This window comes from Puma concolor, chromosome C1 (assembly GCF_028749965.1).
Source record: "Puma concolor isolate L17-30 chromosome C1, mPumCon1.1.hap2, whole genome shotgun sequence".
NCBI lineage: Eukaryota > Metazoa > Chordata > Mammalia > Carnivora > Felidae > Puma > Puma concolor.
Genome location: NC_141674.1, coordinates 76,530,925 through 76,556,524, shown reverse-complemented (window position 1 = coordinate 76,556,524; position 25,600 = coordinate 76,530,925). Strand labels below are relative to the sequence as shown.

General features: G+C 40.1%; 1 protein-coding gene and 2 pseudogenes across 1 annotated transcript in view; 1 reads left to right on the top strand and 2 right to left on the bottom strand.

Annotated features, from left to right (window-relative positions):
• The window catches only part of ZNF326 (zinc finger protein 326), a 36,683-nt gene extending 24,517 nt beyond the window's left edge, over positions 1–12,166 (bottom strand). Inside the window, exons 1-4 of the mRNA XM_086715175.1 lie at positions 10,891–12,166; positions 8,883–8,927; positions 419–454; positions 212–323 (exon numbers count right to left, since the gene is read on the bottom strand). Of these exons, the coding sequence (XP_086571301.1) occupies positions 212–323; positions 419–454; positions 8,883–8,927; positions 10,891–12,166 (1,469 nt within the window). The remainder of the gene's footprint in view (positions 1–211; positions 324–418; positions 455–8,882; positions 8,928–10,890) is intronic.
• Positions 12,167–13,746: 1,580 nt separating this feature from the next.
• Positions 13,747–14,233, bottom strand: LOC112848634 (thioredoxin pseudogene; annotated as a pseudogene).
• Positions 14,234–21,708: 7,475 nt separating this feature from the next.
• LOC112864245 (small ribosomal subunit protein uS5 pseudogene) lies at positions 21,709–22,530 on the top strand (annotated as a pseudogene).
• Positions 22,531–25,600: the final 3,070 nt, after the last annotated feature.

Genomic DNA, 25,600 nt, shown 5'->3' with positions numbered 1-25,600 from the left:
TAGCTACTTGAAGTTTTCCTAAAATAATGTCTGCCAGTAATCCTGAGGTAATTTTTATAAACATTAATTAACACCTCTAAACATTTAAAGTGATTATTCAATACCAAATAGTGAAATTCAAGCATCATAACATGCCTAAGGAATACTTAAATTAAAATATCCAGAATCTTATAGTCATCTAATCATTTGGCCAAGTGATTAAGCAATTTACCTGCTACCCCCACCACCACCACTGTGATTGTCCATGCCATATGACTGGTTTAGGTAGGAGTCCATGGATCTTTGACCCCCATAGGATCCATGGCCATAGTCACGGTCCATCCCTATAAAGAGTTTAAAAAGAAAAAAATTAAATGATGCTCACCTTTACTGGCACTCAAAAGAAGAATTTTTAGATAAATATCCTTGAATGTCAGACCTCCATAAGATCCGGGGCCATAATCACGATCCATTCCTAAAACAGAGTCAGTAACAAAAGGTCAGTAAGATATACCATCCTCTTCAGGAATCTTTGCATAAAACACAAGATATTCCTATCAATGATCTGAGATAATAATTCATCATTAACATTTAAGCTAAACTCACAGTAGACGTGGAAGGAAAAAACCTCACAAATGATAATCTACTGAATAATCAGATTTGCTAATAAAACCTATTTTTCAAAAAAACATTATCAACTAAGAAAGTTCTATATTAGAATTATTTTTAATTTAATCAACATCTATTTGACTAGGGTGCTACTTTAAGGTTCTGTATTAGCTTATTCCATAGTACATAATTAATAATAATTCCTACTCTCAAAAAAAAATCATTTATTAATGTCAAGAAGAAAAACTTTGTTCTAAGTATACTTTTTTGCATCTAGCTGCTCTCAAAAGATCTAAAAACTCAGAAGCAGCCACATTTTCAATTAGCCTAATTTAAATTTGTTCATATACTAACCGAAATAGACATTTTTAAAAAGTAAAAATCATGGAGTAGGGGACCAACCTGTGGTATTACACCTATAAATAACAACTCAACAAATATTTAAATCCTCAAATACTCTGAATAGGGAATGAATGTGAACTCTAGCAATACAAAACACACACAAAACAAATTCTAATACATTAAGGGTACTAAGTATGTCTTATTACACTGCCAATTCCATCTATATCCCAACCTAAGATGTAAAAAATACAACGAAAGAGGTAATAAAATAAATTTACTATGATTATAAAAATGGTATTTTTAAATCATTTAGAATGTGTCTTATAAAGTCCTTTAAAATCCTTTATTGTCACCCTCCTCAAATTTTATACACTAATAAATACAACAATATACAAAGAGCAAATACCTTAATTTACATTTTTTAAAACACTAAATTTTAATTACAACCACTTAAATATTTCTGGTCCTAATAATAATGACAACAGCAACAACTTCACAAAAATATCACTCAGAATCTTGAGACTTTAAAGCTGGAAGCAACCTAAATGATAAAATTCAATCTTCTTGCTTTATAGATTAGGGAACTACAGTCCAAAGAGATGACATTATTTTCTCAAAGTTCAATATGTATCCACCCTTCTAGCTTTATGCTGTTGCTTCTATGTGAAACACTCCCAGCTAACACCCCAAATATCTGCTTCTTAAAATATTCTCACTTTTAAGGGTGCCTGGGTGGCTCAGTCAGTTAAGTGACCGACTTCGGCTCAGGTTATGATCTCACGGTTTGTGGGTTCGAGCCCAGTGTCGAGCTCTGTGCTAAACACTTGCTCTGAGCCTGGGACCTGCTTCAGATTCTGTGTCTCCTTCGCTCTCTGCCCCTCCCCCGCTTGTGCTCTGTCTCACTCTGTCTCTCAAATATAAATAAATATAATAAAAAACAATTTTTTTAAAATCTTCTCATCTTTTAAAAGTCCATTTCAAATACTAACCCTTTTAAGATCAAATTTAATGATACCATCTCAGTTGATTATCATCTCTTTCTTCTAAATACCTAAAAGTCTATAGCTCTTATACGGTGCTTAGGATACTCTCTCTGCCTTATGTTCTGCTATTTGTGGCCTCATCCTAAATGTACACTCATCTTGTGGGCAGGGTCTGATTTCTACTAATTTTGTACATGCCCCAGAACCACTGTTCTCAAAGAATAGTCTCTTCACCACTGCGAGTTGCTAGGACCTTTTCAGGGATCCACAAGATCAAACTATTTTCATAAATAACACTACAACATTATTTGCCTTTTTCACAGTGCTGACATTTGCACTGAAGATGCAAAAGCACTGGTGGGTAAAACTGCAGGTCCCTCACCACAAATCAAGGTAATGGCACCAAAGGATATTAGCAGTCATTGTAGTCCTTAATACTGCACACTTGCAGTAAAAAAATAATAAAAAGAGCCATCTGTACTTAAAAATGTCCTTGATGAAACAGTTAAGAATTATCAATTTTATTAAACCATGACTTTTCAGTACAATTTCTTTCTGGTAGTGTCTGTAGCACAAAAAGCAATTTTGCTGCATACCAAAGTATCAAGGTTTTTGCCAGGAAAAGCCATTGTGCAAGTGCTTGGTTGTGAAATGAAATTAGCCACTTTTACAAAGAATACTATTTTTACTAGACAGACAGAGCATTTGGCATTTTCTCAAAAACGAACAAAGTAAAACTGTCACTTAAAGGAAAACAACTAACAGCATTTGCTGCCAATGATAAAACTTGAGCTTTTCAGTGAAATTTAGAATTATATAAAACTTGTAAGTACCAATAAGCATAACAGAACACAGTAAGTTTATTAATACATTTTTCATACTAAGACTTCAAATGGGGCGCATTATTTACATTTATAGCTCATCTAAATTCCAACTGTCCACATTCAAGTGTGCAGTCACATGCAGCTCATGGCTACCATATTAGACAACACAATTCTAGATTAATAAAATAGTCATTTATCTTTTTTTTTTTTTTTTGAGAGAGAGAGAGAGCACAAGTGGGGGAGAAGGGTATTGGGGTGGGGGGAGAATTTTAAGTGGGCTCCATGCTCAGCAGAGAGCCCAATGTCAATTATCTGTCTTTAGAGTTGGTAATTTATTCTTATATTATCTCAGATAGAGGGCAATTTTCAAATTAAAATAAAAATTTCAAAATAAAAAGCCTTCCTCTAAACCTCATATTAAAAAATACTCTTAGAGCTAAGTTCAGTTAGATAAACAAAGCAAAAAGTTTCATATTGTTATTTCTGTGAGTTTCAATTTTGAGCTCGCAGAGGCTGCCTTCAAATATTAAATCTTTTAGTTTTTTATTCTGTGTTTTTATTTCACTATGCAGTCATAAATTACTACTATTTATTGAACACCCACCTTATGCCAGGCACTGTAGAGTACACAAAAATTAAGAAAACTACATAGCAATGATTTTGGCTTATTATTCATAGTATGGTTACTATTCAGTTAATTAAAAAGGAAAAAAGGAAAAGTCTTTATACTGTATGTAATCAGTATGATTATAGGGATATAGATTCTATAAGATGACTGCTTCTGTATAAACAACATTCTTCCAGGTTACCAAATGAACTTTTCAGAAATCACTTTAAAAATAAAACTGGAACAGGGAGCCTGGGTGGTTCAGTCGGTTGAGCCTCCGACTTCAGCTAAGGTCATGATCTCGCGGTCCATGAATTCGAGCCCCATGTCAGGCTCTGTGCTGACAGCTCAAAGCCTGGAGTCTGCTTCAGATTCTACGTCTCCCTCTGTCTCTGCACCTCCCCCGCTCGCACTCTGTCTCTCTCTCTCTCTCAAAAATAAACATCAAAATATTTTTTAAATAAATAAATAAAACTAGAAGAATATAACATGTCTTTATTATTATTACCGACCTCATGTTTTAAATCAAATCTATTCTATTGCTTTGATCACTCTATAAGTTCAACAAATGTTAAAACTCAGTTACAATTAAATCATAAGGAAGGAGCTGAGGAGTAACAGGAAAAAACAACTGACTTATCAAAATAATTAACAAGCTGTGTCACACCAACTCTTGAAATAGGACCTCTGTTCACCACCTCCACACTACTAGCATTTTGATACAGGCCACCAGCATCTCAAATCTACGTTACTACAACAGCCTCCTAACTAGTTTTCCTGCTTTCACTTTTGCTTCCTTTCTGTTTATTCTGAAGAAAACAGCCAGAATAAATCTGTTAAAATGTGAATTTAAATCATGTTCAGGGTACTTGGCTGGCTCAGCTGGAAAAGCATGCCAACTTTTGATCTCGGGGTCGTGAGTTCAAGCCCCACACTGGCTGTGGAGATTACTTAAATAAATAAACTTAAATAAATAAAGTTCAATGCTCAGTAACTTCCAATGGCTTCCCATTTTGCCTGAAGTAAAAGCCAAACCCTTAAATAATCCGTAAGGCCCTATACCAGTGGCTTTGAACCAAGGACAATTTTGCCTTCCAGAGGACATCTGACAATCTCTGAAAGCACTTTTGGTTTTCACAACCAAAGGGCAGGTGCTGTTCACATCCAGTGCACAGAGGCCAAAGATGTCGCTGAACAGTCTACAATGCACAAGACATCCCCCCACAAAGAATTATCTAGTCCAAAATGTCAATACTTGTAGGGCACCTGGGTGGCTCACTTGGTTCAGTGTCCGACTCTTGATTTTGGCTCAGGTCATGATCTCACGGTTTGTGGGATTGAGCCCCACATCAGGCTCTGTGCTGACAGCGTGGAGCCTGCTTGGGATTCTCTCCCTCTTTCTCTGCCCCTTTCCCAGCTCATGCTCGCTCACTCGCTTGCTCTCAAAATAAATAAATAAACATTAAAAAAGAAGGCAACTGCTATATCTGACAAATTCTGCCCTGTATGATTTACCTATCACTTCTTAACTTCATCATCTACCATTCCTCCCATTATCGCTCCACTCTAGGTATACTAGACCCTCAGCTGTTCCTAGAACACAGTATGCACACACCCATTTTTGCACCTGCTGCTCCCTCTGCCGGGAACGCTCTTTCTCTGTATCTGCACTGCTCAATCCCTCCACTCTTTCAGGTCTTTATTTTCTATTGTCTCTTAGATATAAACAAGTTATCTTTGATTTTCAATGCCTCTGGCTACACCTCACCACTCTAACTCTGTCTTAAGACTGCTCAGCAAAAATCATCAGCTCTAGTCAAAACATTCTTAAGTCTCTCTGAAGCACAAGGTACTCAGCTGTACCTTTATTCCTGCTTTCCTCTATCTCGAATGCTCTCCTTTTTTTCTCTGCTGTTTATATAAAGTTATTGTGAGGCAGGAAGGAAACATGGAATCATTGAAAATACAACTTCCTTCCAAGAAATGGTGTGGAGGAAATTTGGTACTTGACATATTTTCCAGTACCTTCTACTTCATTTCAATCGCTGGAAAAGACAATGCTAACAATGAATTGTATTGTTGGCTTCATTTGGCTTCATATTTGCTAAAGCCTACAGCATTCTCCCTTTAGATAGCCATGGCTTGCATCCGCACCTTCTCAAATCTGTGCTCAAAGATCACCTTAGCAAGTCCTTCCCCAACAGAGACACAGAGACACACACACACACACACCACCACCACCACCACCGCCAACATCCTCTGTGGCCTTTTTCTTCTAAGCAATTGTTACCATCTAATATACAATATGTGTTACTTCTTTATCTTGCTTATTCTCCAATTCATCCCACTAGATTGTACTCCCTACAAGGGCAAGAATATTTTCCATTTTGCTCATTGCTATATTGCCAGTTCCGAGAATAGTATCTAATACACAGCAGTCACTCAAGAAATATTTGTTAAATGAATAAAGTCAAATTACATCTCTGAAATTAAGTTCCTCATTATGAAGTGTAGATAACCTAGACCTCAAAGTGTTGTCAAATAATGATCTTTAACCAGCAATGCATTCCAAAGTCATTCACAGCACTTTTTCATCACATGCACAACCAGGGATCCCTTATTTAAAACTAAGATTCAAGAGGACTAGAGTATGACCTAAACAGATAAACTTTGGAAAAGCTCCCCAGGGGGATCTAACAATCACCCTCAGATGAAAACCACTGTTGGAACTAAAATTAAGAGAAAAAATAAAGTTCACAACATTGGTAAAACATTAATCCAAAAGGATATATGCACCCCATGTTCGTTGCAGCTTTATTTATATAATAGGAGAGGTATGGAAACAACTTAAGTGTCCACTAAAGGATGAACGGATAAAAAAGATGGGGTACACATATACAAGGAACAGGACTCAGCCATAAAAAGGAATGAAATCTTGCCATTTGCAACAACATGGATAGACCCTGAGGGCATTATGCTAAGTGAAATAAGTTACAAAGCAAGACAAATACTGTTACGTGGAATCTAAACAAAACAAAACAAAACAAAAAAGCCAAGCTCATCGATACAGAGAACAGGTTAGTGGTTTCTAGAGGGGAGAGAGTGCAGGTGGGCAAAGGGAATCAAAAGGTACAAAAGTCCAGTTATAAAAAAATAAGTCATGAGGGGAAAAAATAAGTCACAGGATATAATGTATAACATGATGACTTAACTGTTAAGAGATTAAATCTTAAAAGTTCTCATTATAAGAAAAAAATTTAATTATATATGGTGATGGATGGTAACTAGAATTATTGCAGTAATCATTTTCCCAATGTCTACAGTGAATCATCATGCTGTACCCCTGAAATTAATGTAATGTTGTATGTCAATTATACTTCAATAAAAAATAAAGTGCATCTCTTAAACAAAAAGTCATCACTGTGATAGAAATTGCTAAAGTTCTTTTTGCATCACTGTACACTAAGAAAATAAACTTCTGGCCTGGTATGACTCTACATGTCAAAGTCCTACATTTAGACATTAAATCCAAATCTCTGGTAAACACTACTAGAAATTGAAGCCTTTTATCATTCCAAATGTCTCTCTTTGGTGAACATATTAGTCCTACTCACTCCAGTTTAAAATCTTGGACTCCTTTTTATTCATCCTTCTCAATTTTCTACTCATTACTAGTCAGTCAGCCTGCAAGTTCTGTTAATTTTCTCTAGAAACATCTTACTATTTTCAAAATTACTACTGTCTTCTCCCAAGTTCAGGATCTTTAAATCCTAACACCTAAATTTATTAAATGGCTTTTTAGCTTATTTTCCAGTTTTTTCTTTTCTTTTCCTTTTTTAAGATTTTATTTTTAAGAAATCTCTACATCCAGCATGGGGCTTGAACTTACAACCCCAAGAGCAAGAGTCACACACTCTTCCAACTGAGCCAGCCAGGCACTCCTAAGTTTCCAGTTTTCAATCTACCTAAATGTGGATACAAATTAAAGTTCCTCTGGTAGTTTTATTATGACATTCTCCTGTTCAAAACTGTGTTCTTCAAGGGCAACTAGCTGGATCAGTTAGTACAGCATGCAACTCTTGATCTTGGGGTTGTAAGTGTGAGCCCCAGGTTGGGTATAGTGATTACTCAAAAATACATTAAGAAAACAACAACAACAATCACAACAACAGCCAGAGGCACGTGGATAGCTCAGTCAGTGAAGCATCCAACTCTTGATTTCAGCTCAGGTCACAATCTCAGTTTGTGAGATCAAGCCCTGCATCCAGCTCTGGGCTGACAATTCAGAACCTGCTTGGGATTCTCTCTCTCCCTCTCTCTCTGCCCTTCTCCTGCTCATGCTCTCTCTCTCAAAATAAATAAACTTTAAAAAAAGGTATTCTTCAGCACTCAATATATACTACTTCCTACACATTGAGCTTTTTTAGCCCACATCAAATACAAAGTTTCTCTAAATTCTTAAAGATGATACACAGAAATTAATTGGACAGCAATTATTCTCATAAAATGGCACATAGTTTTATTTAGTACACCTGCTTCAGTTTTATTTTGTGAATATATTATATTCTGTACACAGCTGAATTTTCCTTTTCTCTGGCAATCAATATGTGTACTTCCACTCTATGGGGGTCCTTTTTTACCTCACTGAATTCTTCCACATTCTTTTTTGTGTTATCATCCTGTCTGGCAGAACTTTAATAACTATCAAAATAACATCCAACTGTACTCTGCCTACCTCTTATGATTTTATCTAGCTCTATAGTCACAACTCTAACGTCATGCTTAAGTCAATGAACAATCAGGCTTAGGGACTCCTGGGTGGCTCAGTCGGTTGGGTGTCCAACTTCAGCTCAGGTCAAGATATCACAGTTCATGGGTTTGAGTCCCACAATGGGCTCTGTGCTGACAGCTCGGAGCCTGGAGCCTGCTTCATATTCCGTGTCTCCCTCTCTCTCTGCCCCTCCCCTGCTCATACTCTATCTCCCTCTCTCAAAAAGTAAACATTAAAAAAAATATTTAAAAAAATAAAGTAAACAATCAGGCTTCTTCATGTGCTCCTCTAGACAGCTCTTTATATACAAACACATTTAGACACTAAAACAAATGACCTCAAAAACAAGGTCAAAATGTATTACAATAAAAGCGATATAAAACCAAGACAATAATCCACTTAATCTACATTATTCAATACCAAAGCTTCTCAGTCAGCAAAAAGAACTCGACTAGTTTCTTGTAACTCATCACTCAGAATGTAGTCAAGGCCTTTTGGAATAAATTAAAGGAATCATAATTCAAACACAACAAAAGAGTCAAACTATACTGAATAGCCCTGACTTTTTCTGATTCCCAAATTCCTTAATTAAAAAACTATACATAGTGTGACAACATTAACACTGAGCAGTGATACATGAAGAGACAAAACAATGACTGAAACAAGGTAGAACTGGCTTTTTACATTGTTACTTTATGTGCATGTAGAGAAAAACTGAAATGCATTCCTTTAACGTTATTTAAGAGAAAACAAAAGAGGATACTCACCATTAAAGCCCTGATAAGTATTTCTGCAAGCAGAGTGTGTATAATCTATGAAGACACATTTAACAGAAAGAAATTAGTGCAATATTAGCAAAAATCTGAAATTACATACTTATCTATTCAAATCAAACAGAATTTCTTAAAATGCCATTAACTCTATTATCTACAAAAATGGAGTGTAAATAATTACAAACATTTAATATGGGAAAACATGTATCTCTCTTCATTATCTCCCCAAGAGGCAAATCATCCAAATTACTAAAATGTAAAAATTCGCTTTAACACCTGATATACAATAATTGCCAAAAAAGGGAATCCACTACTGATTTATACAGGGAAACAAAAGGAAGGCAGATAGATTAAATTATGTATCAAAAATTGCAAAAAGGGCCATGTGAGAATTGACTGCATGTAATATGTAACTGTTTCAAAGTTAATATATTTATTTTACCTACTCGCTCTCTAAAGTTTTCAAGATCTTATTTGAGAATGCATATACACAAACATATATGTTTGCCTTCACTGTATCTATCCAGGATGTGACATCACCAAAAACCATATTGGCAATTTCCGTTAAAACGGATTTGGCAATTGTTAAGTCCTTTAATTAATTTTACTAATAAATACTAAAAGAAAGAAAGCTGATACAGTGATCCCTTGAATGCAACAGAATCCAGCTACACTGCATAGGATTAGATTCAGATGTATTGTTAGTCAAATTCCACTCCCAAATATAGCAGTAAAGGAGAAAAGGAAGCAAGAGAGAGGAGGAGTGTTTACTCACTGACACTGTTTATAATTTTATTACTAACGCTGGAATTGTAGGCACATGGTGACAATAAAAAGTAAGCAAACTAAGTTTTATTGTTTTTCAACTCTCTACAGAAAATGGATTCCCTTGGGGGGGGGGGTGGAACCACTCCCATTGTTCCCTCCCCCCACCTGGGTAGCTTCTGCTGTACCCTGAGTGTTGGTACTATCATCAAACTTTGGTATGAAAACATAGCAATATATTTTTAACTTTCATTCCCAGCTTCGCTACTTCAAATAAACACAGTTTTAAGGTATCTGTATCAAAATGAGTCAAAGTCCAACCAAAACAAACAAAAACACCAGAGTGTGCTACTCTTAACAGCTGGACTTCCTATTTCAAACTAATTGAAAAGGCTCCACCAAAGCGTTATCCCAGGGGCGCCTGGGTGGCTTAGCTGCTTAAGAGCCCTACTCTTGATTTCCGCTCAGGTCACGATGTCAGGCTTCGTGAGATCAAGCCCCACATCTGGCGCTGCACCGACAGCTTGGGATTTTCTCTCTCTCTCTCAAAATAAATAAATAAACTTTTTAAAACATGGGTTCTTTCAGCCCCCTTTCATATACTTAGATTTGGCAGCTTTAATTCTTTTTGGCATGAAATCAAATCAAAGATCAAAAGATCGTTTAGTCAGACTCACGCTGAGATCACAGTACGTTCAATGTTTAATATAATTGTTTCGGTTGGGTGAGGGGCTTACAACTGGTTAGCGAGCCGGTTTTAATTAGACACGTCTGGTTACTCAGGATTAAGACCACTTTAATCACTGAAACCCTTTTCCACGTCTCCCTAACCGACTCATTTTATCTTGACACCAATTCCTATAAAAGTTGGGCAAGATTTGAAGACAAGGTGAAAACCAAATTAATTTCACTCTGGGAGCCTGTGAAAATGGTTTCAAGAACTAGCGTGAGAGACAGCTGAAAGGTATTGCTGGAATACGGTTTACTTAAACGTTAAGTCCAACGCAGGCGGCTGGGCACGGAGCTGAATTTGAAGGGCATGTGATGCCGTGCCAGAATTCTAACTTAAGTCCCATCCATACACAATCCAGAGGAAAAAAATGCTTAGGTTCACGCAGCTATTTGAAATTAGGGATTAACGACCAGGTAATTTTGGTGGATAAACAGCCCAGTTTGCTAACCAGTAATAGCTTAGGTTTCCATTCGGCACAGAGATCTACCTATACTTGTCACTTACGGACGCCCTTTAAACTCGTCTTCAAACTAAGACGAGAAACATCACCGTGAACAAGCCTCTGGAAATTGTATCTGTTAAGAAGCAACCTGGTTGGGGATCTACTACACGGACGAGCTGGGTCGCCGCCCTGTGAGGCTAACGCGACGCGAGGCCGGGGAGGCCCCACCCGCCCCTCTGCCCGAGACCGGGGAGTTGGGAGGCGTCGGGGCAATTTCCATGCACCGGGGCCGGGGCGAGTCCGGAGCGCGAGTCCGGGGCCCGAGACCGGAGGCCGTGGCGCTCTGGGCGCGCCCTTCCCCTCACCGAGGCCGGCACGGAACTCCCAGGTCCCCGGCGGCAGCGGGCGCCGGGCGGGCGCGACAAGGCGCGCGGGTTCCCACATAGGCCGATTCCGGGCACTGGGCCCGCGGCGGGCGGGCGGCCTCCGGGCCCGCAGAACAAAGCCCACACGGCCATCTTGAGACCGTAAACAGACCCCCGGGGCGGCCACCCCGCCTCCCGCCCGCCGTGGCGACCAGCCAGAGGCGCCGCTTACCGTCTTCGAAGTCCATGGCGGAGGCTCGGGGCTCACAGCCTCGGCGACGCTGGGCTGAGCTGTGGCAGGCGGCGAGCGCCCGCGACCCGCGGTTCCACACCACCCGTCCTCGCTACCAACAGCGGCGCTACCGGCCCGGGAGCCGCAGGCCACAGCGAGGCTGAGGGGCGGGGCCGGCCGGCGCTGCCAGCCGCCGCAGCGCGGCCTGCGATTGGCTGGCGCGGGCTGGTGGGCGGGCCCTCGAGTGGGGGCGGGAAGGAGGCCCGCTGTCGCGCTGCCGAGTGCTGACCCTCTGGGAGCGGCTGAGGAGGAAGGAAGGTAGAAAGAGGAGCGTCGAAGACTGACTAGGGTCACGGGAAAGCGAACTGGGTGTTCGGGAAATTCTGGCTGCGGCCCGCCATGTTTGATCCTGGCAAGAGCGAAAGGATCTAGTTGGAATACCTCCCTCCTGCCCAAACTAATAAACCACGTGCCGACCTTTTGCTTTTTATTGGCTGGGGATGACTGTACCGAAAATGTTAACGTGTTTTTGGACTTTTTGCTGTGGAGACGCTGAAGTCCCAGACGATTTTTACTCTGTGAGTAGAGAACAGATTGCAAAATAGGAAATAATTGTGGAAATGATCCAAAACAAGCTATTACCAGTTTCTGAATTTTAAGGTCCAAAATGAAAGTGCTGTAAAAGTTCAAAACCAGGGATGATTTGTGGCAGAAGTCCTCCAGAACCTGACGAATGACCATGCACAAATATCCACACACCTTGGCGTTGTATTATCACTACTTTGTAAGTAGTGTTGGGGAAGTGGGCAAAATTATTCATCCCACAGGTCAATATGGAAAAAGACAACTATTCATTCTGACCCTGGAGGAGCTTGAACTCCAGGTTTGATTTTTTTTTTTTTTTTTTTTTTTTTTTCTGTTAGTAGAGGAAATAGTGTCAACAACGAGTTGATCGCAGGATAGGAAACCATGAATCAAAACCATTTGCTCTTCTTTGAGGTCCAACCAGTTTCTGGAACCAGTTCCAAGAAGGCAGCTTGTGGAAATAGGGCTGGGGGAAAAACTCACAGATATACTATGTGTATTACCATAGCCCCAAACCTGGACAGGGCATTGTTTCTTCTTCATCACTTTCCTTCTCCACCCTTATTGATTCACCCATTCTCCACCCTTGTTTTCTTTTTTTCCCCCATCCTATACATGTTTCCTAGTCACCTGAGCTGAACATGTTGAAAACTGAACTCATAATTTCCCTCCTCAAACCTGCTCATCCTCCTTTATTCTTTCATCTCTGTTAGTGGTGTCGTGAGCAACCACCCACTAATCCTAGCCGGAAGCCTGCCCGATTCATCTAGTCAAGGCACAGCCCTCTCCCACTCTCTCACGCCAGTTCATACTGGTCTTTCATCTGCTTATTACCTCTTAAAGTTTCTTAAACTTGTTCCCTTCTCTCCATTCCCACCGCACTACCTGCAGTACCTAACTACTCTCATTCTCTCTCTCCCAAACTGTTGCTGTATCTTCCTAAATAATTTCTCTGCCCTTTGGCCTTGATTTCTCAGGCTTCTCAGGGCTGCGGTGTTCTAAACACTAATCCAAACATCTCATCATGCGTCTCTATCATGGATTAGATCAAGGCAAAGCTACGTAACCTAGAGCACGTGCGTCCGGATCTGGCCACTGCCTGACCTGCCATCTTCCTACATTTCTCCCTCCTCCTCTCTCCTACACTCTCTCCCTTTTGTGGATCAATTTTAAGCCGCTTCCCAAATCATCCCTATGCTTCTTCATGCCACTAAACTTTTACTTATGCTTTTGTCTCTGCTTGTGATACCACCCAGTTAACCCTACCCATTCTCAAAACATAGCTCAGGATTTACTTCCTCTAAGAAACACACCCACATCCCATCCCGGTACCCTAGGCCAGTACTTCTCAAATATTAACGTGTATATGATTCGCCTAGCAATCTCATTAAAACTCACATGCACACTCAGTCAGACTGGGTTGGAGCCAGAGTCTGCATTCCTCACAGGTTTCCAGAAGATGCTGCTGCTGCTGCTGCTGCTGCTGCTGCTGCTGTTGCTGCTGCTGAAACCATACTTGGAGTAGCAAGGCCCTGAGCTAACCTGTTACCACACTATCTCCCCTGCAGTAAATACTCTGTTTGGCTTTATGTCTACCCACATTCGAAGCCCTTTGAGATTAGAATCAAGACTTCTTTGTATCCTAAGTGCTGAGCACATATATTTGCTAAGTAAAACTGAACTCTCTTGACTTTTTTTTTTTAAGGGTAGACTTAATATTTTATTGCCACTTATATAATCAGATGGCAATTGGGTATACAGTCTTCATACTTGATCTTTCCTTTTGGTAAATAAAAAAATTTACAAGTTTTCAACAGCCAATGGCTGGTTATGTTTTCAGAAAACATAATTAGATTAATTCATTAATGGTAGCTTCAAGTTTTTCCTTACTAGCTCCAGAAAGTTCACCCACCTTTTGTCCTTTTTTAAAAAACTGGAAGGTTGGCATGCATTTGACCTCACGCTCTGAAGCAACATCCCAACAGTCATCCACATCTGCTTCAAGGAACGCCATGTTGGAATACTTGTCAGAGAAGGAATGAAAGAAAGGCTTAATCGTTTTGCAAGGCCCACACCACATGGCTGAAAAGTCAACTACTACAAGTTTTTCCCCTGCACTGTTCAAGGCTTCCTGAAAAGCATACTTGCTCTCAATCTGCTTCACCATTTTGGCGGTTAGGGTCTGACAAGCGGCTGTGAGGACCATGTAAGTGGATCCTAAGTACTGGACAGAGCTCTCTCTTAACATTTTTAACTTTTTATTTTTCTTGGTATCATGGCAAAGGAATGGTTTGTAACCCGTGGTACTCAGGCATGAGTGTAAGGAAATACGTATTGGGTCACACACACACACACACACACACACACACACACGCCCTTCTTTCTCTCCTAAAAGAGAAAATTACCAATCATGGAACTCCTAACTCAAGAAGAAAACTGGCCTCAGCACAAATGCCTGGAGAGCCAGAATACATAGATATCTTCTCCCTTTCCTTCCTCTTTCCCAAGGCAGAAGCAGGTGGCCATACCTAGATACCCCACAATACCTGAGAGGCCTTGCAATACCTGAGAGTCCCTCAAGCCATCCCTTAATTCCTTTACCAAACAAATATTGATTGAGCACCAACTATGTGCCAAACATGGTTTTCTTCCTTCACTGTCATCTCTTTCCAGTCCCCCAGAAACTGGCCAGGCAACCGGGCCTGTTCCCACTCGTTTAGGCTTAGATTTTTACCCTGAGGGGCCAAGGTTTTGTACAAAGTCTTAGACTATTTCATTCTCCATTTATTTTGCAGTAGGTGGCAGGTTAGTAAATGCCAGAACAGCTAAGCCTGTTGGAAAACAGAAGAGAATATGTTTTATTAAGTGCAGAGGTTAAAAGGATGATGTGCTGATGCCAAGAGAAGTCTGCAGGGAGAAGGAGGAAATGGGGAGCTACATCTAAGACCTGATCCTGAGGGAGCCGTCAAAGAAGCCCTACCATTGCCCTCCCCAGAACCTGAGAAGAGCGAGGTGCATGGGCTCCCTGAGGACCCAGGGACCTCTGTTCCTCATCTCCTGACCCTCCGCATACATACCTTCTGCTCCAACAACACAGGACCATCTGCTGTTCCCCAAACAAGCTGTGTATTTTCACAAGCTTTTGCTCACCCTGTTCTCTCTGCTTCTATTGTGTTTCCTTTCCTCCTCTGCCATTCTTCAAGGTTCAATATTCATGTCGCCTCTTTTTAAACCTCTCCCTAAGCTCTTAGTCAGAATCCCCTTCCCTCTGTGTCACCTTAATAGTGGTTAGCACAGTTGGATTCTTGTTGTAGTAAATTATTTACTTGTATTCCTTGTCTAGCTCTTTGTTCATACTCTTTGGGAATGGAGACCCTTCTCTGTACCCCTTTTATATGGCCTATAGGTAGCACAGTGGCGCTGTATGTTAAGGGGGAAAAGCAAAATCACCACTGAAGAAAAGACTGCATCTGACTGAAAGTGAGTGCCCAGAGCTTCCTCTGCACAAAACCACAGCATCCGACAATTATTTTGGAGAATAAGTGACAGTAGGGTTACAAAGGGGAGTTCTGATTTCACAATGCCTTCCCAATTGGCTCCAAATAATTCTTCTTCTCCATGTTCTTTAGGGAATTCATAAATACTTAGAGAGGGAGGTCAAGTACTAAAAATGACTGTCTTAAGGCAGAGCAGCCAAACTTAACATAAGCAAAGTAATTCCTACTGAGGGTTCTGAGGACTTATCAAAGGAGAGCTGGTTACAGAACCACAGCAATAGAAATCGGCTGAAAACAGCTGGTGTTAACAGCACTGAATGGATGTATTTTATACATATGAGAAGATGTCTCTCCAATTTTAATTTACAACTTGAAAAAGACACAGGTGTCTCTAAAAGCTAAAAGAAATAGCAATTAAAATAATAATTAGCTTTTATTAAGCCCTATATATTAATAAATGTTCCAAAGAACTTTACATGTATTAACTCCTTTTATCTGCTTAAGAGTCCTATGATATAAGGGCACCTGGGTGGCTCAGTTGGTTAAGCATCTGACTTTGGCTCAGGTCATGATCTTGAGGCTCATGGATTTGAGCCCTACATCAGACTCTACGCTGACACCTTGGAGCCTGGAGCCTGCTTCAGATTCTGTGTCTCCCTCTCTCTCTGCTCCTTCCCACTTACGTGCACGCACATGTTCTCTCTCTCTCCCTGTCTCTCTCTCTCTCTCTCTCTCTCTCTCGAAAATAAATAAACATTTTTTAAATTAAAAAAAAAAAAAAAAAGAATCCTATGATGTAGGTAGTGCTATTGCCCCTACTTTACTGCTAAGGAAACTGAGACCCATAAAGGTAAAGTTACTTGCCCAAGGGCACACTGTTAAAAAAAAAAAAAAAAAAAAGAATAGAGCCAAGATTCAAACCCAAGCAGCCTGGCTCCAGAGCCCATATGTGCATCTCTTTCATTCTGAAGTGCCTACTGTGCTCTACCGAGCAGCTCTTGCCTGCCAAGGATTTTGATGGACTCTTTATATGCTTTACTTGTATCCTCACAATAAGATAGGTTATATCCTTTCTGCATGAGGTAAATTAAAGAGAAAGTTAGGTTACTTGTCCAAGACTGCACAATGAGAAATTACTGGTTCCATACACATGACAAATATTATATAATCATGGTCTATTGCTGTTTGGAGCCAACCTTGGAGACTCAATATCATCACCAAAGTTCTCAGGTTAAAAAAAAAAAAAAAAAAAAGAGAGGGGCGCCTGGGTAGCTCAGTCGGTTGAGCATCCAACTTCAGCTCAGGTCATGATCTCGAGGTCTGTGAGCTCAAGCCCCGTGTCAGGCTCTGTGCTGACAGCTCAAAGCCTCGAGCCTGCTTTGAATTCTGTGTCTCCCTGTCTCTCTGCCCCTCCCCCACTCATGCTCTGTCTGTCTCTCTCTCTCTGTCCAAAATAAACATTAAAAAAAAAGGAGAGAGATTTTGCCAATCTCCCAATCTTGCATAATTGTACTAATGCAGTCAAAGAGAGTTATGTAGGAAAAGAAGTGATCATGAATGCTTTGGAGATTCCCCACCTCATCCTGTGCTTTTAGGCCTTCCTCAGATTAGAAAAACTCAATTAGTTTCATGTGCATTCCCTTCCCCAAAAAGCAAGGTGAAATTCCAAACACAGAAGTGCTTTCCTTAGGTATAAATTATATAAAGTATACATTTCTAGAAAATGAGGTTTATTCTCTATTAGGGTCTCGGTTAAACCTCTGAATTATCGCCTCTCATTTCATCTTCTTAATGTGTTTAGTCCATCATAAATTTTAATCTTCTAAGTAAATTGAGAGCAAGCTGTCTGTGACATCTGTCAACCCCACTGATTGCCAGAATTGATTTGGTAGATCTGCCCTGCTGGAAAGGTGTACCCTTTCTTCCTGGCTCTGCCACATGTGTCTCTCCCAAAGCTGCACGCTTCATTGAAGAGGATGGTTTTCCTAGAGAGGGGAGGACAAGGATCCACAAGGAGTCAAGTTCTCCTGTGGGACTATCCAGGCCTTGGATAGTAGGGTCTCTGCCACTAGACAATGAGACACTTGAAGGTGGAGATCTCATCTTTGTGTCTCCAGCCTGCTAGAACCATGCCTGGCACATGGTAGACTCTAAAGTGTCTGTTGAATGAATAAGAAGGAAACAGACCCATAGTCAGCTTCTGTATCTAAATAGCTTCAATTCTACGTTAGGGAAACAAATGTAAATAAAAATACAAACATACAAAATTCAAACATGCACGCATACAATCTAACCCCCATCTTGAGAGTCAACCCAACACATAAGAGTTTACAAACAGAAAAAGGGCACAGTCCTAGGAGACCCAGTAGAGGGCACCACACACCAAATATAGTCAAGGTTTGGCTACAGAAATAGAGCACGTGTCTATCTAGTTCCTGCTGGTCTAAGGTGTTGTGAAAGGACACGGAGCAGAAAATATTCCTATGGGCCTGTGCTCTAAAAGTACCTGAATTTCTATTTTGGTTCAATTGTGGATATAAATTTCCCTGTTTGCCTCATTTCAGTAGATTTTGTTTTTAGAGATGATCTTTTAAAGCACGGAACAATGGAAAACACTGTAGTGGTAAATTTGAAAAACAAGATACAAAATTGTATGTAAAATCTGATAATAGCAATACCAATAATTTTTTTTTATTTTTTATTAAATTTTTTTTTCAACGTTTTTATTTATTTATGGGACAGACAGAGACAGAGCATGAACAGGGGAGGGGCAGAGAGAGAGGGAGACACAGAATCGGAAACAGGCTCCAGGCTCCGAGCCATCAGCCCAGAGCCCGACGCGGGGCTCGAACTCACGGACCGCGAGATCGTGACCTGGCTGAAGTCGGACGCTTAACCGACTGCGCCACCCAGGCGCCCCAACCAATAATTTTTTTAAAAGACAAAGCATAAAGATAAGATGGAAAGAAAAATTGTAAAACATGAACTGTGATTCTTTTTCGTGATGACTTTTTATGTACTCACAGGCATCCATACTTAGTCTTCTATATTCTCCAAATTTCTTTCGCACTTTTATAATGTAATACATATATAATATGTGTATATATATATATATATATATACACACACAATATATATATATGTAATATATATTATTTGATATGTAATATATATATATATATATATTTGATACAAAACAAAATGTAACATGTATTAACAATTAGTTCTCCTTAGCCAAATGTTGTATTTCATTCTCTTTGTAGATATTGTTGGGAACAGAGGAAGGAGCCTCTCTCTATTGGTCATTTAAGTCAGTGGTTCTCAAGTCTGGCTCTACTCTAGAATCATTCAGGCACTTTTAATAAATGCCAGTATTAGGCTTCACTTTGGAGATTCTTATTTAATGATAAACCTAAAACTGTTACCAGTGCTGATTTTCGAGACACTTGCAAGACAAGGTATTGGAATAAGTTCTCTTCTGTTTCAGTAACTTGTACTTATTGAGAAAATGTCAAGTCTAAAAAAGGAACTTTAGAGATTGAATAACCACACATTAACCAATTGATCCATGTGTGGGAAATGGTGTAACAACTACACTCTGAATTGGGGCTAGTATAGACACTTGTACATCTTACAGCTCTAAAAGCTGGCTTGGTTCCAGTATTCCCCGTAACTACCTTGCAGCCCTTGGGAGGTAATTAACTAATGACAGTAAAGGGCTTTTAAACTGAAACATGCTGTATAAATGCTAAACACAGGAAACACACAGAGGATTTCCACTGACTGCCAATACTTTTGAACCAGAGAGTTGATGCATCTTTCAGCCAATTTCCCCTTTGCAACTAAAATCTTCCTAATCCTAAATAAATAAATAAATAAATAAAAATAAAATCTCCCTAATCCTTATTTCAAGGGAAACAAAAGGAGTTTTTTCTTAAATGTCTTTCCCACCAATCAAAGACCCAAGATTACCCCTTTACTTTCTCAGAAGTAAGTTTCTGCCTCAACAAAACGTTGCATGGTAGTGTGGTTTGTGTGAATGGCTGGTTGGATTGGATCACTGAAGGTAGGCTCTACACAAAAGGAGTCATATTAAGTGGTCTAATATGAGTCCTGGCACCACCCTTCACATCATCTTTGTTTTTAAAGCAAAAGATTTGTGCAAATGGTAATAAATGAAATACTATAAAAGGACTTCCGGTGAAAAGCAACAGTATTTCCTCTTCTCCTTGTTTAACTCTGTTCCCCTGTAGAGATGAAAACTCTGGTTTCATCTTGTGGTAGGTTCCCCTCCCTAAGGAGAGAGAAAAAAAAGGGAGAGAAAACTTCAAGGTAACCTGGCTATGCACCTACATGATACCATCCCTCATGACCTTGTAAACTGAGACTGCTTAATCAAACTACATGTTTGTGTGTGTTACCATATATGGGAGACAAAGAAATAGAAAATAGATTTAAAAAACTATGCCATGTGACGTTCAGTGCTCAATTCTTCAAGTACAAACCCAACTGAGCAGTACCGGCAGGAATAAAGTTGCTTCCTGGAAATTAAAAAGCCTCAGTGTCATGACTGTGTAAGAATCCTGCTACAATCTGAGGTGAGATCATTTGGTGTTTCCTTTCACTGCACTCTGTATCTCTCTTCTTAGATTACCAACGTCAGTCAATATCAATTGATTGCACAGTATGAAAATGAGCATGTATCTCATAGTACCCTTCTCTTCCTAATATTTAATGGCAATGACGGTTTTTTATTTCCTCTATTAGAACTAATCACTTATGTTTCTAAATAAAGACTCAAATTGCTATTTCTTTTTAATAGAGTATCTGTGCATTTCTTCCTCTATAAAATGAAGGCATTGGCCCCTTCCCATTGCTCTACTTCTCCTCTCCCTTTCATTTTCATCAGCAGCCCTGTACCACCAACAGAATTCTTACTGTTTACATTCTTCGCTGCAACCATAAAAAAGTCTTTTCTACTTTGCCTATAGGTTGACTTTAGAAGTTAAAAAGACTATATACTTTTTTCCAAAGAGTACAGTGTGAGTGAGAGAGCAGGTAACTTTACATTAGAGAAAACCTGGCCAACACAACCTCAGCCAGGTTATCAAGTTCAACAAGAGTGTTAATTCGATATGTCATGTTGATAGCATGTGCCCTTGGTTTGATGTGACAAAATGGCACTTGACCTTTGTGGTCTTCCCTGAAAAACCCATAACCCCAATCTAATCATAAGAAAAACATTAGACAAATCTCAAATGATGGACATTCTAGACCTGTGCTCCTCAAACCTATCAAGGTCTTCAAAAACAAGGAAAGTATGAGAAACTATTACAGCCAAGAGGAGCCAAACGAGACAGGATGACTAAATGTAATGGAAATAGAAGACATTAGGGAAAAACTAAAGAAATCTGATAAAGTATGAACTTTAGTTAATGACAATGTATCAATATTCATTCATTCATTATAGCAAATGGCTAATACTTGCATAAGATGTTAATAATAGTTGATCTGTCTACTGTATTTACATTTTTCTATAAATCAAAAACTTGTTAAAAATAAATTTTATTAAAATACAAAATGATGGAAACAAGTCAATATGCCACATATACTTTATTATTTATATAGACATTATTCAATATCAATATGCTAGGATGACATTTTCCATGAACCCAGTGTTATAACCCCTGGGTCTCTCAAATGAGGCTATTTCTAGTATCAAGGTCAAATTGATTGCCTTTTCTCTGCACTCTTTTCACTGCTTATATTCATGCCCGAATGTAGTTTGCTTCATGTGTGGTCTGTGACTCTGTTGTTCAGAATTTGCTTTTTCTCAAATTTCTAATTGTCATTTTATCTTGTATATTCTAGCCTGTGGCACTTTCTCTTTAATTCAACCATTAATCCTTCCCTTTCACTTTTTATCTTTCAGACATTTTTTGAAATCTCCACTCCATTGGCTTCCACCCTTTCCCCTCACACACTTTTTTCCCCATGTTTGTTTACTCTTATTCCAGTGGAGTCTTAGCAAGGAGGTTAAGTGCACATAGGCTCATGCTCCTGTCTTGAAAAAGAAGCTTACTTTGCCTTTCATAAGGCAAAGTAGGGTTTCATACTCAGTCCTGACGCAGAGTGAGCCAGCTAAGATCTGGCTCAAAGAAAGGAAAGTAGTTTCTTCTCTGAGAAAACACCCAATGGCAGATGTTGCCCGTGCTGTGGAAGGGTCCAGGAGGGCCCTGGGGCCCTGGCTGCAGTGGCTTCCACAGAGGCTTGGGCAGCTGCAGCTGTCACCTTGGTCAAGGCCAGGCCGAAGACAGAGAGTAGAATCTGGTCACCAAGATGGGGTCACCTGAACAAGGACATGAAGATCAAATCCCTGGAAGAGTTCTGTCCCTCTCCTTGCCCATCAAGGAAACTGAGATCATTGACTTTTTCCTCGGGGCATCCCTCAAGGATAAGGTTTTGAAGATTATGCCTGTGCAAAAGCAGATCCATGCTGGCCAGGGGATCAGGTTCAAGGCATTTGTTGCCAACAGAGTTTACAATAGAGATGTTGGTCTGGGTGTTAAGTGCTCCAAGGAGGTAGCGTCTACCATCCATGGAGTCATCATCCTGGCCAAGCTTTCCATCATTTCCATGTAGCAAGGCTACTGGGGGAAACACTCAGCAAGCCCCCACAGTGTCCCATGCAAGCTGGCCGGACGCTGTGGCTCTGTGCCGATGTGCCTTATCCCTGCCCCCAGAGGCACTAGCATTGTCTCAGCCAAGAAACTACTGATGACGGCCAGTACTGACGACTGCTGCACTTTGGCTGCACTGGGCAACTTCGCCAAGGCCCCTTTTGATGCCATTTCCAAGACCTACAGCTAACTCACCACTGACCTCCAGAAAGAGACCGTGTTCACCAAGTCTCCCTATCAGGATTCACTGACTATCTATAAAGGCCCACACCAGAGTTTCATGGAGAGGACCCAGGCTCCAGCTCTGACCACCACATGGTTTTATACAAGAAAAATGAAGTGAATTAAAGGCTGCGAAAGAAAGAAAGAAAGAAAGAAAGAAAGAAAGAAAGAAAGAAAGAAAGAAAAAAAAATGAAAGAAAGGGAAAGAGAGGAAGGAAGGAAGGAAGGAAGGAAGGAAGGAAGGAAGGGAAAGAGAAAGAAAGAAAGAAAGAAAGAAAGAAAGAAAGAAAGAAAGAGAAAGAGAGGAAGGAAGGAAGGAAGGAAGGAAGGAAGGAAGGAAGGAAGGGAAAGAAAGAAAGAAAGAAAGAAAGAAAGAAAGAAAGAAAGAAAGAAAGAAAGAGAAAGAGAGGAAGGAAGGAAGGAAGAGAAAGAAAAAGAAGAAAAGAAAGAAAGAAAGAAAGAAAGAAAGAAAGAAAGAAAAAGAAAGAAAGAAAGAAAAAGTATATGGAGTAGTACTCTGACCAATATGTAGTCCTTAAGGGAAAACAAGCAGTGCATTTGATCAATCAGTGGCCTTCCTATTACCAGATACTTCTGGAAGCACATTCTAACCAATCAGTCCTCATACTTGTTTTCAAAGAAACACATGAGTATAGGAAAATGAGTTGTTTATTTTTTTATTTTTTTAATGTTTATTTATTTTTGAGAGAGAGAGAGAGAGAGAGTACAAGGAGGGAAGGGGCAGAGAGAGAGAGGGGGACAGAGGAAGCAGTGTCCGCGCAGACAGCACAGAGCCCAATATGGGGCTCGAATATGCAAACCGCATGATTGTGATCTGAGCCGAAGTCCATCATTTAACCAACTGACTTACCCAAGTGTCCCAGAAAATGAGACGTTTTAAAAAAGAAGGTGACTGGGCACACCTGGGAGGTACAGACAGCTGAATGTCCACCTCCAGCTCAGGTCATGATCTCACAGTTTGTGGGTTCAAGCCCCGCATTGGGCTCTCTGCTGTCAGCGTGGAGCCCACTTCAGATTCTCTGTCTCCCTCTCTCTCTGCCCCTCCCCTGTGAGCTCTCTCTCCCTCAAAAATAAACTTTTTTTTTTCTAAAGGCAGGTGCCTGGATCTTTTTACACAGACTCCTACAAAAAGCACATGCTGTTTTGCCTTGTCTTGGATGAAGCAAGTGTAAACAGTACCAAAGAATTACAGAAGAGAGTCCTAGCGGTCAAGTCTTAAAAGGCATTTGAAGATCATCTAGCTCTAATCCAAATGTTTGACTTTTCAGATGAGGTCAAGGGGGTACTTCTCCAAGGTCACTTAACTAACAGGTGGAACCAATAAGACTAGAAAATGAGTAAGGTTAACCCAAGGAGCTTTCTGACACACACCTCATGCTGAGTCTTGAAGAGCTGTTTTCCACTTGCTTCTCTACAATTTCCTCCCCTCCAACCACATCCTTTCAGGAACTCTAAAAAGAGGTCTGGAGAGAAGGGCAGGATGGAGTAGGAGGATAAGAGGGCTATAGCTGAGAAGGGGGTCTGTCTCATTTTTTTTTCCAGGGATCTACTTGCCCTGGCTGGGATCGGTGGACAAAATTAGTAACTCTGGGGATTCACCCTTCTTCCTTCTCTCATTCTCTTACTCCAAACCTGCCTGGGAGAGGTAGAACGCAGATGGCATGGTTTGGCTCTACCTGTTTGACAAAATAAGTGTTCTGGCCCTAGAAATTGATGATGCTCTTACAGAAGGTAGCAATGTCCTATGTACATAGGACACCATTCTCCCAAAAGTTGTTTTACGACCTAAATATTCCCACTGACACAAATCATTAAAGGAAGAAAGGTCATAATTTTATGACGTTGAGTTCAGTAATTAATACAAGCAAGACAAAGGCATTTTTCCCCCATACCGTTTAATTTCTTTATTGTTTTTTGCTTCAGGAAACTGAAGAAGAGAAAAAAAAATGTTCACAGTACACTTTACTTAATTTCTAAAGCTCAGAGTAACAAGGAAGAGGTCCTACTACATGTCCTACAATTGTCCTCTGTAACCCTACTCAGACATTTCCCCCCAAGACAACCATTAGAATACCTGTGGAGGATATAACTACAGAATCTAATAACAAAGCCACATTCAATCACCAAAAATCATGGTGCTAATGTGCCAATGTGCAATACCATGTTGAAAACGTAGCACCCCTTCCTAGATGTCAGCTCTGTGATGCACGGAGATCTCACCTCTGCATGCCTCCACTAATTCTCATTAATTTTTCTGGAAATGAAGAAGGATAGTTGTGACTCAGCAACTTTTCTTATTTATGAGGGACAACCTTCGTCTCCCTTAGCAACTTCTCTCTAGCCTTCCAGATTCATGTCTTTTGAGCTGTACCTTGCCAGAGAGTGAGAAGGTTCGATACTAGAATTTTCTAATTTTTTACTTAAGAATATTGGCAAGTGTGGGTTCAGTTTTGTTAATGTTTATCTACTTTTGAGAGAAAGAGAGACAGAGCGTGAGTAGGGGAGGGGCAGAGAGACAGGGAGACACAGAATCTGAAGCAGGCTCCAGGCTCTGAGCTGTCAGCACAGAGCCCAACACGGGGCTTGAACCCACGAACCGCGAGATCATGACCTGAGCTGAAAGAAGTTGGACGCTCAACGATCTGAGCCACCCAGGCACCCCTGCAAGTGTGCGTTTTAAAAATGAAGTGTCTACATTGAAAAAATGTATTGTGAGGCTGAAATTAAATATTCAAAAATCTCAAAAAGATCCACCCTCAAACCCAACAAATGCCTATTTAAGGATGATAAGACAGCCATATAAAAGCTATTTGAAAACAAAAATATATGGTTGAGATATAATAGCTGGTTATTATAGGTCTATTAATGGTATAAAACATGCTATTTAATATGGGTTAAATATTGGTGTTGAGAAATATGGGGAGGTATGTTGGGAAATCAGAGTACAGATTGGATGGTAAATAATCTTAGGGTGCAACAATTTAGTTACATTGCTAAGTTAACTGTATGATTGACATATAATACATATCTTTTAATGCACCAAAGAAAACTCACAGAATGAGTAAAGTGTGGCTGGCAGTTGAAGCATATAGGCACTTTTATAGCTGGGGTTTGATCCTAGCTCTGCTTTCAGTTCAGTGAACTTGAAAAGTTTCTTTATCTATAAAGCA